The 14,335-nt window shown below is 41.3% G+C and overlaps 1 protein-coding gene across 5 annotated transcripts in view; it reads right to left on the reverse strand.

The window, feature by feature from the left end:
• itfg2 (integrin alpha FG-GAP repeat containing 2) overlaps positions 1-14,335 on the reverse strand; it is an 84,644-nt gene that overhangs the window by 42,095 nt on the left and 28,214 nt on the right. For 4 of the 5 annotated variants that reach the window (XM_063059657.1, XM_063059655.1, XM_063059659.1 and 1 more), the window contains exons 7-8: positions 14,053-14,147; positions 2,516-2,569 (exon numbers count right to left, since the gene is read on the reverse strand). In XM_063059657.1, the coding sequence (XP_062915727.1) occupies positions 2,516-2,569; positions 14,053-14,147 (149 nt within the window). The remainder of the gene's footprint in view (positions 1-2,515; positions 2,570-14,052; positions 14,148-14,335) is intronic. The other variant, XM_063059656.1, reaches the window with a different exon arrangement.

Below are 14,335 nucleotides of genomic sequence, written 5' to 3' on the forward strand. Positions count from 1 at the left end.
TTGATTGATTGATTGATTTTTTTTTTCTTCTTCTATATTATGTGTTGCATTGAACTGCTGCCGTTAGTTAACAAATTTCACAACACATGCCGGTGATAATAAACCAGATTCTGATTCTGGACAGGGAAACATAAATAAGAGTACTTAGCTTTGTATTAGCTCAGTATTATTAGGTGTTATTTGGTAACTGGAAAGACATAATATACAGTACTGTGCAGAAGTCTCGGGCACCCTAGCTATATGTGAGAGACTTGCTCAACTACGACAAACCAAATAAGTAAAATAATTTCTCAAATTAGTTTCAATATCGTACACACAAAAGAATTCTAAAATATGTGCATTTTCATCCGTCGCAACTCAGATGTAAATTTATTTATTCCACTCTGAGTATTTTGTCATTAATGAGTTACACCATAGAACCAACGAAACTACAGCACAGAAACAGGCCCTTTGGCCCTTCTTGGCTGTGCCGAACCATTTTCTGCCTAGTCCCACTGACCTGCACACGGACCATATCCCTCCATACACTCCCATCCATGTATCTGTCCAATTTATTCTTAAATGTTAAAAAAGAAATCGCATTTACCACCTCGTCTGGCAGCTCATTCCATACTCCCACCACTCTCTGTGTGAAGAAGCCCCCGCTAATGTTCCCTTTAAACTTTCCCCCCTCACCCTTAACCCATGTCCTCTGGTTTTTTTCTCCCCTTGCCTCAGTGGAAAAAGCCTGCTTGCATTCACTCTATCTATACCCATCATAATTTTATATACCTCTATCAAATCTCCCCTCATTCTTCTACGCTCCAGGGAATAAAGTCCTAACCTATTCAACCTTTCTCTGTAACTGAGTTTTTCAAATCCCAGCAACATCCTTGTAAACCTTCTCTGCACTCTTTCAACCTTATTTATATCCTTCCGGTAATTTGGTGACCAAAACTGAACACAATCCTCCATATTCGGCCTCATCAATGCCTTATACAACCTCATCATAACATTCCAGCTCTTATACTCAATACTTCGATTAATAAAGGCCAATGTACCAAAAGCTCTCTTTATGACCCTATCTACCGGTGACGACACTTTTAGGGAATTTTGTATCTGTATTCCCAGATCCCTCTGTTCCACTGCACTCCTCAGTGCCTTACCATTAACCCTGTATGTTCTACGTTGGTTTGTCCTTCCAACGTGCAATACCTCACACTTGTCAGTATTAAACTCCATCTGCCATTTTTCAGCCCATTCTTCCAGCTGGTCCAAGTCCCTCTGCAGGCTCTGAAAACCTTCCTCACTGTCTACTACACCTCCAATCTTTGTATCATCAGCAAACTTGCAGATCCAATTTACCACATTATCATCCAGATCATTGATATAGATGACAAATAACAATGGACCCAGCACTGATCCCTGTGGCACACCACTAGTCACAGGCCTCCACTCAGAGAATTGCTTCTCTACCACCACTCTCTGGCTTCTTCCATTGAGCCAATGTCTAATCCAATTTACCACCTCTCCATGTATACCTAGCGAATGAATTTTCCTAACTAACCTCCCATGCGGGACCTTGTCAAAGGCCTTACTGAAGTCCATGTAGACAATATCCACTGCCTTCCCTTCATCCACTCTCCTGGTAACCTCCTCGAAAAACTCCAACAGATTGGTCAAACATGACCTACCACGCACAAAGCCATGTTGACTCTCCCTAATAAGCCCCTGTCTATCCAAATGCTTGTAGATTCTGTCTCTTTGTACTCCCTCCAATAACTTACCTACTACTGACGTTAAGCTCACCGGCCTATAATTTCCCGGATTACTTTTCGATCCTTTTTTAAACAACGGAACAACATAAGCCACTCTCCAATCCTCCAGCACTTCACCCGTAGACAGCGACATTTTAAATATTTCTGCCAGGGCTCCCGCAATTTCAACACTAGTCTCCTTCAAGGTCCGAGGGAACACTGTCAGGTCCCGGGGATTTATCCACTTTAATTTTCCTCAAGACAGCAAGCACCTCCTCTTTTTCAATCTGTACAGTTTCCATGGTCTCACTACTTGATTCCCTCAATTCCATAGATTTCATGCCAGCTTCCTTAGTAAATACAGACGCAAAAAACCTTATTTAAGATCTCCCCCATTTCCTTCGGTTCCGCACAAAGCCGACCACTCTGATCTTCAAGTGGACCAATTTTATCCCTTACAATCCTTTTGCTCTTAATATACTTGTAAAAGCTCTTTGGATTATCCTTCACTTTGACTGCCAAGGCAACCTCATGTCTTCTTTTTGCCCTCCTGATTTCTTTCTTAAGTATTTACTTGCACTTCTTATACTCCTCAAGCACCTGATTTACCCCCTGTTTCCTATACATTTCATACAACTCCCTCTTCTTCTTTATCAGAGTTGCAATATCCCTTGAGAACCAAGGTTCCTTATTCCTATTCAATTTGTCTTTAATCCTGACAGGAACATACAAAATCCTGACAGGAACATTACACAAAGGTATAATAATATTATTTTTACCATCCAATGTGCACAGTGCAAATAAGCCAGACTTGGATGCATCATCACAAGAGCCTATGGAAAGAAAGAAAAAATAATGTTTTTTTTATTTATTCAATTGAATATCCCTCAAAATATTATTCCCTTTCAATTCTTTGTCCCTACACAACAAACATACAAGCAGTCTCAGGCAATCCTGCTAATGCAAATATACATTAGATAGACTTCAGTTATTACTTTAGAAATAACCTGTTAATTTATTCGCAGTGCCTCCTCAAAGCAAGAAACCCAAGGTTAGCAAATAAAAGAATCTCAATCCAGTGGTGAAATACACACCAGTACAAAAGTAGTTGATCTCTGTGAAAAATATTATGAAATGATTTCTTTGCAGAACATTTAAGAACTAAATTGGATTGACCTGTTTGAAACATATTTTCCTGTTCATTCATCTCCAGTTAGCAGCACTAAAAGCATTATATAGTACAGCTGCATATTCTATTCCATTTTTATTAGAATCAAACTTACAGGGTGAAATGGAACACAGTGCCACACCTGCTGTGGGCACCTTGTGGTTCCCAGTGGTTGGTAGTAGTCAATAGCACATCATATTCAGCTTAAAGGCAACAGAAATTTGTGGGATTGTTGTGATCATTAATATTGATTTGTTTGTAGCAGTGCTTCTCTTGTCATTGCTTTGGGGCCAGGATGAGGGAGATAACACAATGAATTATGCGATGCTCAGTTCAAGTCACCAGTATCGCTCTCGAAGCGGGTGAATTAACAGGTGCTTGTAGCTGGATTGTGAATGTCACCATGTGGTTTTGTGCTCTTTTCTATAACAAACAAAGTGTTAGTTAAGATTAGACTGTGCTGCAACTATTTTGTTAGAAGTAGATTCCTTTGGAGATTGCTTTCCCCTGATGCCTCCATGCTGATCAATCTTACTCAAGAGTTGTTTTTTTTTACCAAATTCAATGAGTTGAATACTTATGGTCTAAACTATGGGGTCAGAGTCACCCATGGTCAAAATCAGGGACAAACATGTGTAGCCCCCCTGGCCAACCTCAGGGTCGCTCGGCTCGCTGTCGTCTAGGGCAACAGCCCTCGGCCCCGCCAAACTGGGTAATAGTTTGTGCGGATGCTGTGTGATGTACCCCACCCCGCCCAAATAACAGACAATACACCAGATACGATTAAATGATTTACAGTTTATAGATATTACTGGAACTATATAATTAATAGAGAATAAAATATAAAAGGAAAATAAAAGGCGCCACACTTATCAAAGTTCAATCTCTTCGTGCATAAACAGTTGGAGCTCAGGATCCTCCTTCTTCACCCTGCGACCCCTTGGACCACCTCGACCAGCCGTCTGGGACCAACAATGGTGGTCGACCAGACGCTCCACACGAGTCCGTCTCCATCTCCCCTCCTCGCTGAACGCCCCGCTCGGGGTCCGACCCCGTGAGGGGACTCTCAGCACCTGGTCCATTCTCTGTCTCTCTCACTCACCTTCTCCCTCAAAACCCCGCGCATATAAATCTTCCAGATACACCAAAGTCATAACAACTATCCCAATTGGTTCGTAACATCCTCTTATCACCCCCTAACCCACAACCAGCTGCTAGCGCAAAGCTTTCTCAGCGTTTAATATAACAAAGAAACATTCCCGATTATAACATAACAAAGAAGCCATTTTAATTAGCCTCCGCAGTAACATAAAAGACGAAACCCCCTTACACATGAAAAACTACCCACCAAATTGATGCTGAAATTTCATTCCGAAAAAAGCATACATCAAAAATGCCACTGAACAGAAGGGAACAGGTATGTCACTACCCATCCTGAGAGCTTCCTGTGCACCTGAATCTATTGCCACTTTCATAGACATAAGATCAGTCTTCTGGAAGGTGAACCCATGGAAACTACTGGCCCTGGATGGTTTCCATGGCAATGTCCGTAGATCCAATGTAGATCGGCTGGTGGGGGACCACTATCGTCTCAGTTCCCAAGGAAATAAAAAGATAATGGAGTTACAGAATACACATGGACTAAGATGTTAACTGTCCTGTGCTATCACCAGTGGGATCATCAGTTGATCTGCCACCTGTCTTCAGGAGTTTCGGCCCGCTTATGATCAAGACCCCCTCGAGGTGGTGGGCCAGCAGTGCTAAAGCACCACCTCCCACTGGTGAGCTTAAAAACTTGGCATCTGCCTCTATCAGATTTGTTGGTCACTTCCATCCAATAGATAGTCTGCTCTTCAGGTGTCTATGCAACTACTGAAGGGTTTGCAAGATATGTGTACATTGTCTGACTATCTGCCCCTCTGGACATGGTCCATACCCATGCTGATCCTTTCTCTGCTGCCTCAGCTACAGCCCTGCTGGTTAACTTGATCTCTCTTCTAATGAAGCCAAGGTCACACAGCCAATCACCCAATGGGGTCAAACATGAAAAACTACCCACCAAATTGATGCTGAAATTTCATTCCGAAAAAAGCATACATCAAAAATGCCACTGAACAGAAGGGAACAGGTATGTCACTACCCATCCTGAGAGCTTCCTGTGCACCTGAATCTATTGCCACTTTCACAGACATCCAACTCTACCATAGTTGGATGCATCAGCAAGGGAGATGAGGCTGAGTACAGGGCTACGGTAGGAAACTTTGTCACATGGTGTGAGCAGAATTATCTGCAGTTTAATGTGAAAAAGACTAAGGAGCTGGTGGTAGACCTGAGGAGAGCTAAGGTACTGGTGACCCCTGTTTCCATCCAGGGGGTCAGTGTGGACATGGTGGAGGATTACAAATACCTGGGGATACGAATTGACAATAAACTGGACTGGTCAAAGAACACTGAGGCAGTCTACAAGAAGGGACAGAGCCGTCTCTATTTCCTGAGGAGATTGAGGTCCTTCAACATCTGCCGGACGATGCTGAGGATGTTCTACGAGTCTGTGGTGGCCAGTGCTATCATGTTTGCTGTTGTGTGCTGGGGCAGCAGGCTGAGGGTAGCAGACACCAACAGAATCAACAAACTCATTCGTAAGGCTAGTGATGTCGTGGGGATGGAACTGGACTCTCTCACGGTGGTGTCTGAAAAGAGGATGCTGTCTAAGTTGCATGCCATCTTGGTCAATGTCTCCCATCCACTACATAATGTACTGGGTGGGCACAGGAGTACATTCAGCCAGAGACTCATTCCACTGAGGTGCAACATAGAGCGTCACAGGAAGTCATTCCTGCCTGTGGTCATCAAACTTTACAACTCCTCCCTTGGAGGGTCAGACACCCTGAGCCAATAGGCTGATCCTGGACTTATTTCATAATTTACTGGCATAATTTACATATTACTATTTAACTATTTATGGTTCTATTACTATTTATTATTTATGGTGCAACTGTAACAAAAACCAATTTCCCCCGGGATCAATAAAGTATGACTATGACTATGACTATAAGATCAGTCTTCTGGAAGGTGAACCCATGGAAACTATTGGCCCTGGATGGTTTCCATGGCGATGTCCGTAGATCCAGTGTAGATCAGCTGGTGGGGGACCACTATCGTCTCAGTACCCAAGGAAATAAAAAGATAATGTAATGTATCTTAATGATAATCATCCAGTGGCTTTGACATCAACCAATTGAAGTGCTTCGAGAGGCTGGTCATGGTACAGATCAATTCAGACAACCTTTCAAGGATTCTTCATCTCATCTTGTTGATATTTATTGCTTATTTATTATTTGCACAGTTTGCTTTTGTTTTTGCACATTAGTAGTTGCCAATCCTGTTGGGTGCAGTCTTTCATTGATTCTATTGTGTTCCTTGTACTTACAGCGATTGCCCCCAAGAAAGTGAATCTCATGTTTGTACATGGTGATATATATGTACTTTGATAATAAGTTTCTCTTGAACCTCAACCCACTGCAATTTGCCTACCTCTGAAACAAGTCAATAGTGGAATCCATCTCTCTGGCCCTAAACTCATCTCTGGAGCATCTGGACAGTAAAGACATCTATGTCAGACTATTGTTTATTGACTACAGCTCTGCATTCAATACCGTTATTCCAAGCAAACTCATCACCAAACTCTGGAAGCTGGGAGTGAACATCTCCATCTGCAACTGGATTCTTGACTTCCTGGTGAACAGACCCAAATCAGTAAGAATAGGCAGCAACATTTTCATCACTATTATCCTAAACACAGGCGCTCCACAAAGTTGCATCCTCAGTCCTCTACCCTACTCCCTGTACACTCATGACTACATGGCCAGATTCTACTCTAACTCGATCTACAAGTATACAGACAATACCACCATAGTGGGCCACATCTCAAGTAACAATGACTTAGAATACAGGAAGGAGAGCTCAGTGACATGAAGCCATGACAACAATGTTTCCCTCAATGTCAACAAAACATAAGAGTTGATCATTGACTTCAGAAGTGGGGTTGAGGTGCAGATGGTCCTGTTTATATCAACAGTGTTAAGGTTGAGAGGGTTGGGAGCTTCAAATTCCTAGATACGAACATCACTAGAAGCATGTCCTGGTTCAGCCACATTGATATCACAGCAATAAAGCACACCAATACTGTACCTCCACTTACTCAGGAGGCTTAAGGAATATGTCCCCCATGACTCTTATCATGGGAACCCTTTGTCTGGATACATAATGCACCATAGGAAACCTTTTGTCTAGATACATAATGGTTTGGTACAGCAACTGCTCTGCACTTGACCACAGGAAACTGCAGAGAGTTGTGGACACATCTCAGCACATCATGGGAATCAGCCTCCCCTCCGTGGACTCTGTCTACACTTCTGAATGCCTCAGTAAAGCGAAATCAAAGACCCCACTCACCTCTTGGCATTCTCCCTTCTCCCATCAAGCAGAAGATACAAAAGCCTAAAAGCATGTACTACCAAACTCAAGGGCTTCTATCCTGCTGTTTTCAAATCCTTGAATGGATCTCTTGTACAATAAGATGTCTCACAATACACCTTGTAATGACCTTGAACTTCATTGTTTACCTGCACTGCACTTTTGTAATAACTTTTACACTTCATTCTGCATTGTTATTGTTTTACCTTATTCTAGGTCAATGCTCTGTGCAATGATTTGATCTGTACGAACAATATGAAAGATAAGTTTTTCACTGCGAATTGGTACGTGTAACAATAACGAACAAAAAGCAACACTATTCAGTGTTAAATGCAAATGCAACTTCTTTTCCAAAATTGAGGAGATAAAGGAAAATAACAGTAGGTGTCCTCAAATTAAAATATTTAATTAATCAATAAATAAAAACACTTATTGCCCAGAAGTCTTACTAGTGGTTTTGAATATTCGCCCCATTTTCCTCCAATATCCCTATCCATATACCTGTCTTAAAACCTTTTAAATGTTGTCCTTGAATCATTTCCTCTATCTACCCAGTCATCTCTTCTCTTGACAGAGCTGTGTCAAGCTTGCAAATGACAAGGCCTCCTTCATGTACCCAAATGAGTTCACCCGGAGCTAAACATGAGGAATGTTTACCGGGAAGAGGACACTAATGTTGGGTTATTTATCCTTCCAGTGAATTTGGTGATCTTGAAGGGTGGTATTGGTGGCTTCTTTCCAGACCAATATCAAATAAAGCTGCATCCTTTCCTCAAAACCACTCTCAGTCTTTCTTGTTACAGTTGCACTTTGCCTCCAAAAAACTTCTTGTGCAAAGACTGCTAATCATCAAAGTCCAAAGTAAAATTTATTATGAGTACATATACATGTCCCTACATCACCCTGAGACTCTTTTACAGCAGGCATACTTGGTAAAGGAACTGTAAAACTGCAAACAAATTGTCCAAATGCAGATTATAAACAAGTAGCAATAAATAACGAGTATGAAATAAATGAGTGTAGTTATCCCTGTTTGTTCAAGAGCCTGATGGTTGAGGGGTAGTAACTGTTCTTGAACCTGGCGGTGCAAGTCCTGAGGCTCCTGTACCTTCTACCTGATGATAGTATTGAGAAAAGAGCATGGCCTGGCTGGTGAGGATCTTTGATGATGGATGCTGCTTTTCTACGGCAACATTTCATGTAGATGTGCTCAATGGTTGGGAGGGTTTTACCCATGATATATCGGGTTGAATCCACTACCTTTTGCAGGATTTTCTGCTCAAAGGCATTGGTGTTTCCATACCAGGCCATAATGCAGAGAATCAGCACACTTTCCACCACACATCTATAGAATTTTGCTAGTGTTTTGGTGACATGATGAATCTCCACAGACTCCTGAGGAAGTATAGGCACTGTTGTGCTTTCTTCGCAATTATATTTATATGATGGGTCCAGTACAGGTCCTCTGAGATAAAGAGCAGTTCAACTGCCTGCAGCACCAAGATCACCCAAACCTCAGTCATCAAGCTGCAGAGTGCAGGTGATGCTTGCAGTTGTGTATACTGCACTCAAACTATCATCCACTCGTCACTGAAGCAAGAGACAACATGCCTTACACTCAACAACCACACGTTAAAGTTCCTCTACCAACCTGCGCCAGCAGCACCATACTACCTTTGGAAACCAAAATATATTAGCCTTTAAGGAGCAGCCTGGTGTGAAAGCTGGAGACTCTAACAGACTCTTGATCAGAGCAGTGGGAAATCTACCATTTCAATTTGAAATCAGTGGATTTTGGTAAAGAGCAATTCACATTAGATTCATATAAACTGAGACGTAATCAGTATATCTAAACTGAGGAGCAAACATCTGAAATCCAAACAAATTTCACACATGCCTCTCTCATCCTAACTCACCTAAAGTAATACTCATCTAATTATCTGGAATATCAAGATCTCCATTTTAAAGTTTTTTTACAGTTAAAATTGTAGTAATTAATTTCAGCAGAGTTATTACTGAAACATGATGTCAGAACAAGTACAAGTAGAGTTCTTTATTTTCCTTATATTCTATACAAGATTGTACAGGTAAACTTCACTTGGCCCAAATTAACTCACCCTTTGAGAAAGTTTGGTAACTCTATCTTATACTGCTGGTTTTGTATAATATTTCAGACTTCTTTGAAGATCAGTCCTTGCATGAAACAAGTATTTTCCCAGTATTATATGTTTTAACCCTGTGCTTTTCTGAATGTATCTATCTAGCTTCATTCAACTTTTTTTCTTTTTCCCCTTTCACAATTCCCTATGTAATTCTTTCAAAACTTTGTTCAAATAGAAATATAACAAAAAGAGACATTAAACGGTTGGTCAAAAAAAGAATCTAGTGCTTTCTCGGCTTATATGACGAATAAACTCTTCTCAGGCTTCCGGCCAAGTACAGGTATCAATTATAACCAAGGTTTCGATGACAAACTCTGCCATTTTCATCAGGGATGATACCTGGATGTGTCTAGTCTGGTGGTATTTATACCCCCCAGTCCATCCCTCCTGATTGGTTAGTCCTTATCCAATCAGTTTTCCGCTCTCCCATCTAATATACAATGGAGCAAGGCCTTCATCTTTATTAAGTCTTTTCCTCTGGTTTCATTTCAATGGCTTCCTTTACCAGGTGTTCCCAAGATCCATAGGCGCAGCACAGTGGTTTTGTGCTGCCGAGATCAATCCTATGGCCATTGCGAATGCAGTGTTCTGTTACTGCCGATTTTTCCAGGTACCCAAACAGATACACCTCCTTTGATCCTTGACGCGGGTTTCCACCATCAAGCCGATATATGCTGCTCTATATGCTCTATATTCACAGGGAATCCCGTAAATGTCAGTCAACCTGAGTCCCAGGTCATCTATGACAGGGGTCCCTAACCTCTTTTGAACCGCGGACCAGTTTATTATTGACAATATTCTTGCGGACCAGCCGACCGGGGGAGGGTAGGGTTGCCAATGGACAAGAGTAACCATCAAATACGTTGTGTTTACCCCGAGAAGACTACAATTACCATGAAGCCTTGCGCGGGCACCTGTGTGCGCATGCGTGTACGTGCCAATTTTTTTCTACAAATCGTTTTTGGCGATTCTGTTCGGGGGGTGTTAATCACGACTAGAATATTGAAGATCAGTCAACTATAAGTCCCTTTTTAGTGGCTAATACACTTAATTTCATTTCTAAAAGGGTTTATCTAACGAATTTAATATTAAACACACAGCGCATATTTTCCTCCCATGAATATAGTGATAAGTCAATTACTGAATAAGTCACTTATAAGTCAATAGCATCATAACATTTTAAGTAACGTTTGGGTATTAAACACACAGCACCTATTTTCCCCGAATGAACATACAAAATCATTGCAACACACCAATATCGCTGAATCACTGGGAGCCCTGGGCTTGTTTTCCTGCAACAAGACGGTACTATCGAGGGGTGATGGGAGACAGCGATACTCGAAGGGGGTTCCTTATGTCCAGTCTATTCCGCAATTTAGTTTTCTTTGCATTCATTGCAGACATATGTTGGAAATGGAAGCAACGTTTTCAGTGCTTTCGTGGCTATCTCAGGATATTTAGCCTTGACTTTGATCCAGAATACCGGCAGAGAGGTTATGTCAAACATACTTTTCAGCCCACCGTCATTTGCAAGCTCGAGGAGTTGATTTCTTCCCGCGCTGACATGGATGACGCGCGGGTAATGACCGCATGTGCGTTCAAGCTCAACAGTGGGCGCGACAGGGAATGAGGAAAGGTGCAGCTGACTCATATCGCCAAATCATCTCGTTTCCTCGTGGCCCGGTAGCACATGCTTTGCAGCCCGGCACCAGCACGCGGCCCGGTGGTTGGGGACCACTGATCTATGACCCATATAAGCTGTGATTTGAGCTTCCTTACAGGTTCGTGAATGGTATTAATCCAGCATTTCTTCAGGATCCTAGCAATCTTTCTGAAACCATGGATGGGCATGACAGGCAGTAGCGACAGATTCCTCTTTGTTGCTAGGTTTCCTGGTTTTTCTGTCAGCCCTTTCAAGGGCCTAATTGATTTCCTTCACCTTGTAGCCATTCTATATCAGAACATTGTGCGTAATCATTTTATTTCTTCAGGGATTCTCTCCAGGTCTGAAATAGTCTTTCCACCATTAATCAAAAGTAGAAAGAACCGCTCTACATTGGGAGGTGTGATGGTAGCTGTTATTGTTGAGGTATAGGTCCCTGTGAGTGGGTTTCTGATAGACGCCATGTCTGAGGCTACTGTCTGGTTTCTGTCATTCAGAATGTCCAGGAATGGGAGGCAACCGTTCTCTATCTCCATTGTAAATTAGATGCTTGGATGTATACTGTTCAGATGGTCGTAGAACTGTTGGAGTGCCTGGAGTTGCTACCACCTGTCTTCCCTATATTTCCATGGTTTCTGGAAGGATCGCCAGGATCTGGAAGAAATACCATCAAAGATGACCTGGGACTCTGGTCAGCTGGCGTTTACAGGATTGCTTGTGAATGTGGAGCAGCATATAATTGGCCACACGGGATGCACGATGCAAACCCACAGCAAGGAGCACAGGAGGTGTATCCATTTGGATTACCTAGAGAAATCAGTGGTAGCAGAACATTGCATTCAAAATAGCCTCAGGATTGACTTCGACAGCACAAAACTACTGTGCTGCGTCAATGTCTTTTGGGACTGCCTGGTAAAGGAAGCCATTGAAATAAAACTAGAGGGAAAGAATTTTAACAAACATGAAAGTCTCGCTCTAAGTAAGAATTGGGATTCGATTGTAAATAAGGTGGGAGAGCAGAAACCTGATTGGATGAAGAATAACCAATCAAGCAGGATGGACTACAGGGATTTAAATACCACCAGATTAGACAGGCCCAGGCATCATCCCTGAGGAAGATGGCAGAGTTTGTCATCAAAACGTCAGTTATAATCAACACCTGTATCCGGCTGGAAGCCAAAGAAGAGTTTAACAATTGTTCAAGTTTAGGTTTAAAATTAGGTGAAGGTACAAAGCCTAAAAGAAGAAATTTCTCCCAGTACACTATCCAACATTCATCTTTCAGCCAGCATCACTACGTCTGTTTAAGTGATCCTTTATCTCATTACCAACAGGAGACCTTGCTAAGTGCAAAACTTTCTGGTATACTTAATTACCGTGCTTCTAGTTAGTGGGTATATAATAGGAATGAACTATTTCAAAGCCATAAATACAGATTAAAAAATCACAATACTCTGTTCCAGAGGATTCTGGTTTATCAGACCCAGACATAAATAATTTTTCATATCAGATATTCTTATATTGTGCAACTCATCAACAGTGAAGGATGCTACGTCCTTTTTCCAATATGCTTGCATTTTTATATGCCAATTAATATTCGGTTATGTTTCTTGGGGAATAGCTCATATTAAACCGAACATAAATACATATTAAGACAGTCATGAAGACATAATATTGATGGCTGCTGTGGCAAAAAAGACATATACCTAATTGAACAGTTGAATAAATATACAAGCTGAAAGTGAGCAATAACAAATAACTGAAAGTTTGTGAAATTGCTTAAGCAATTTTTCAATATTATTCTGATTGCAATGCATTTCTATACTATAATTCAGCATAGTTTCAGGTCGCAAATTGGGACTTACTTAAAAATGGTAGCATAACAGCAAGAAAATTTTATAAAGTTAACCTTATTGCCAGTAGTACTTCAACTTCTGAAAGTAACATACAGACTGAAATATAAACATATTGTTTGTGGCCACTGAAAAATTCTCACAGCGTCTCTCATAATTAACAATGTTGCTTGAACTTGTCATTACTTTCTAGCCATTAACTAGTACATCAGGAGGGTGAATTAAAGTGATTGCTTGAATGTTCAAAAATTTCAGAATTGCTTAAATCATGATACACTAACAGAATACCTGGAATCAAACAACCATAATAATGTCACAACAAGAGAAAATCTGCAGATGCTGGAAATCCAGGCAACACACACAAAATGCTGAAAGAATTCAGCAGGCCAGGCAGCACCTATAAAAAAAAACAGTCAACGTTTCGGGCTGAGACCCTTCAGCAGGACTGGAGAAAAAAAGCTGAGTAGTAGATTTGAAAGGCGGGGGGAGGCATTACTGGAAGTTTGAGAAATCGATGTTCGTGCCATCAGGTTAGAGGCTACCCAAATGGAATACAAGGTGTTCCTCCAACCTAAGTGTGGCTTATCACGACGGTGGAGGAGGCCATGGATGGACATATCGGAATGGGAAGTGGAATTAAAATGGGTTGCCACTGGGATAATAATGTATTTTAATACTCAGCTGGAGCACACAAAATGGTCCTATCCAAGAAAGCACATTGTATATACACACTACGTAGAGTTAAATACTGAAAAATGGTCTATCTTTGAATTCAAATATGCTATATATTGTACACAACATCCAGATCACATGTGGCCATTTACCTGGCCAAGTGACTAGTTATTAAGATTTAATACCCATAAGAATGCTGAAGTGGATAACCATGTTTAATCTGTACATAACTGTGTTTAGCAACTAAGCAAAATTAATTAACTAGCAATGTCTTCTGTTAATTTGATAACTGCTAAGAGTATGAAATGGCTCATAGACATACCTCTGTTTATGCTACCAATCAAATGAGTGGAAACATTCTTATTATGAATCCGGCCTGAAGTCTGGTGTAGAATCACATCCCGAATGAGGCCTTCACTGCAAGAGCAAAAAGGACATTCAGTGTACTCAAAAGAAAGAAATTTAATCAGGAATGAAGTTGTTCTATGAAGAGCAGCACAGCCACAAGAAACACTCTGATAGCTGTAGATGTAAATGTGTGAAATCCACTCTGTGGACCAAGCTGTGTTACCACAATCCGTTAATCAACTGCATAAAAATAATCA

The sequence above is a fragment of the Mobula hypostoma genome, chromosome 9 (assembly GCF_963921235.1).
Source record: "Mobula hypostoma chromosome 9, sMobHyp1.1, whole genome shotgun sequence".
NCBI classification, from domain to species: Eukaryota; Metazoa; Chordata; class Chondrichthyes; order Myliobatiformes; family Myliobatidae; genus Mobula; species Mobula hypostoma.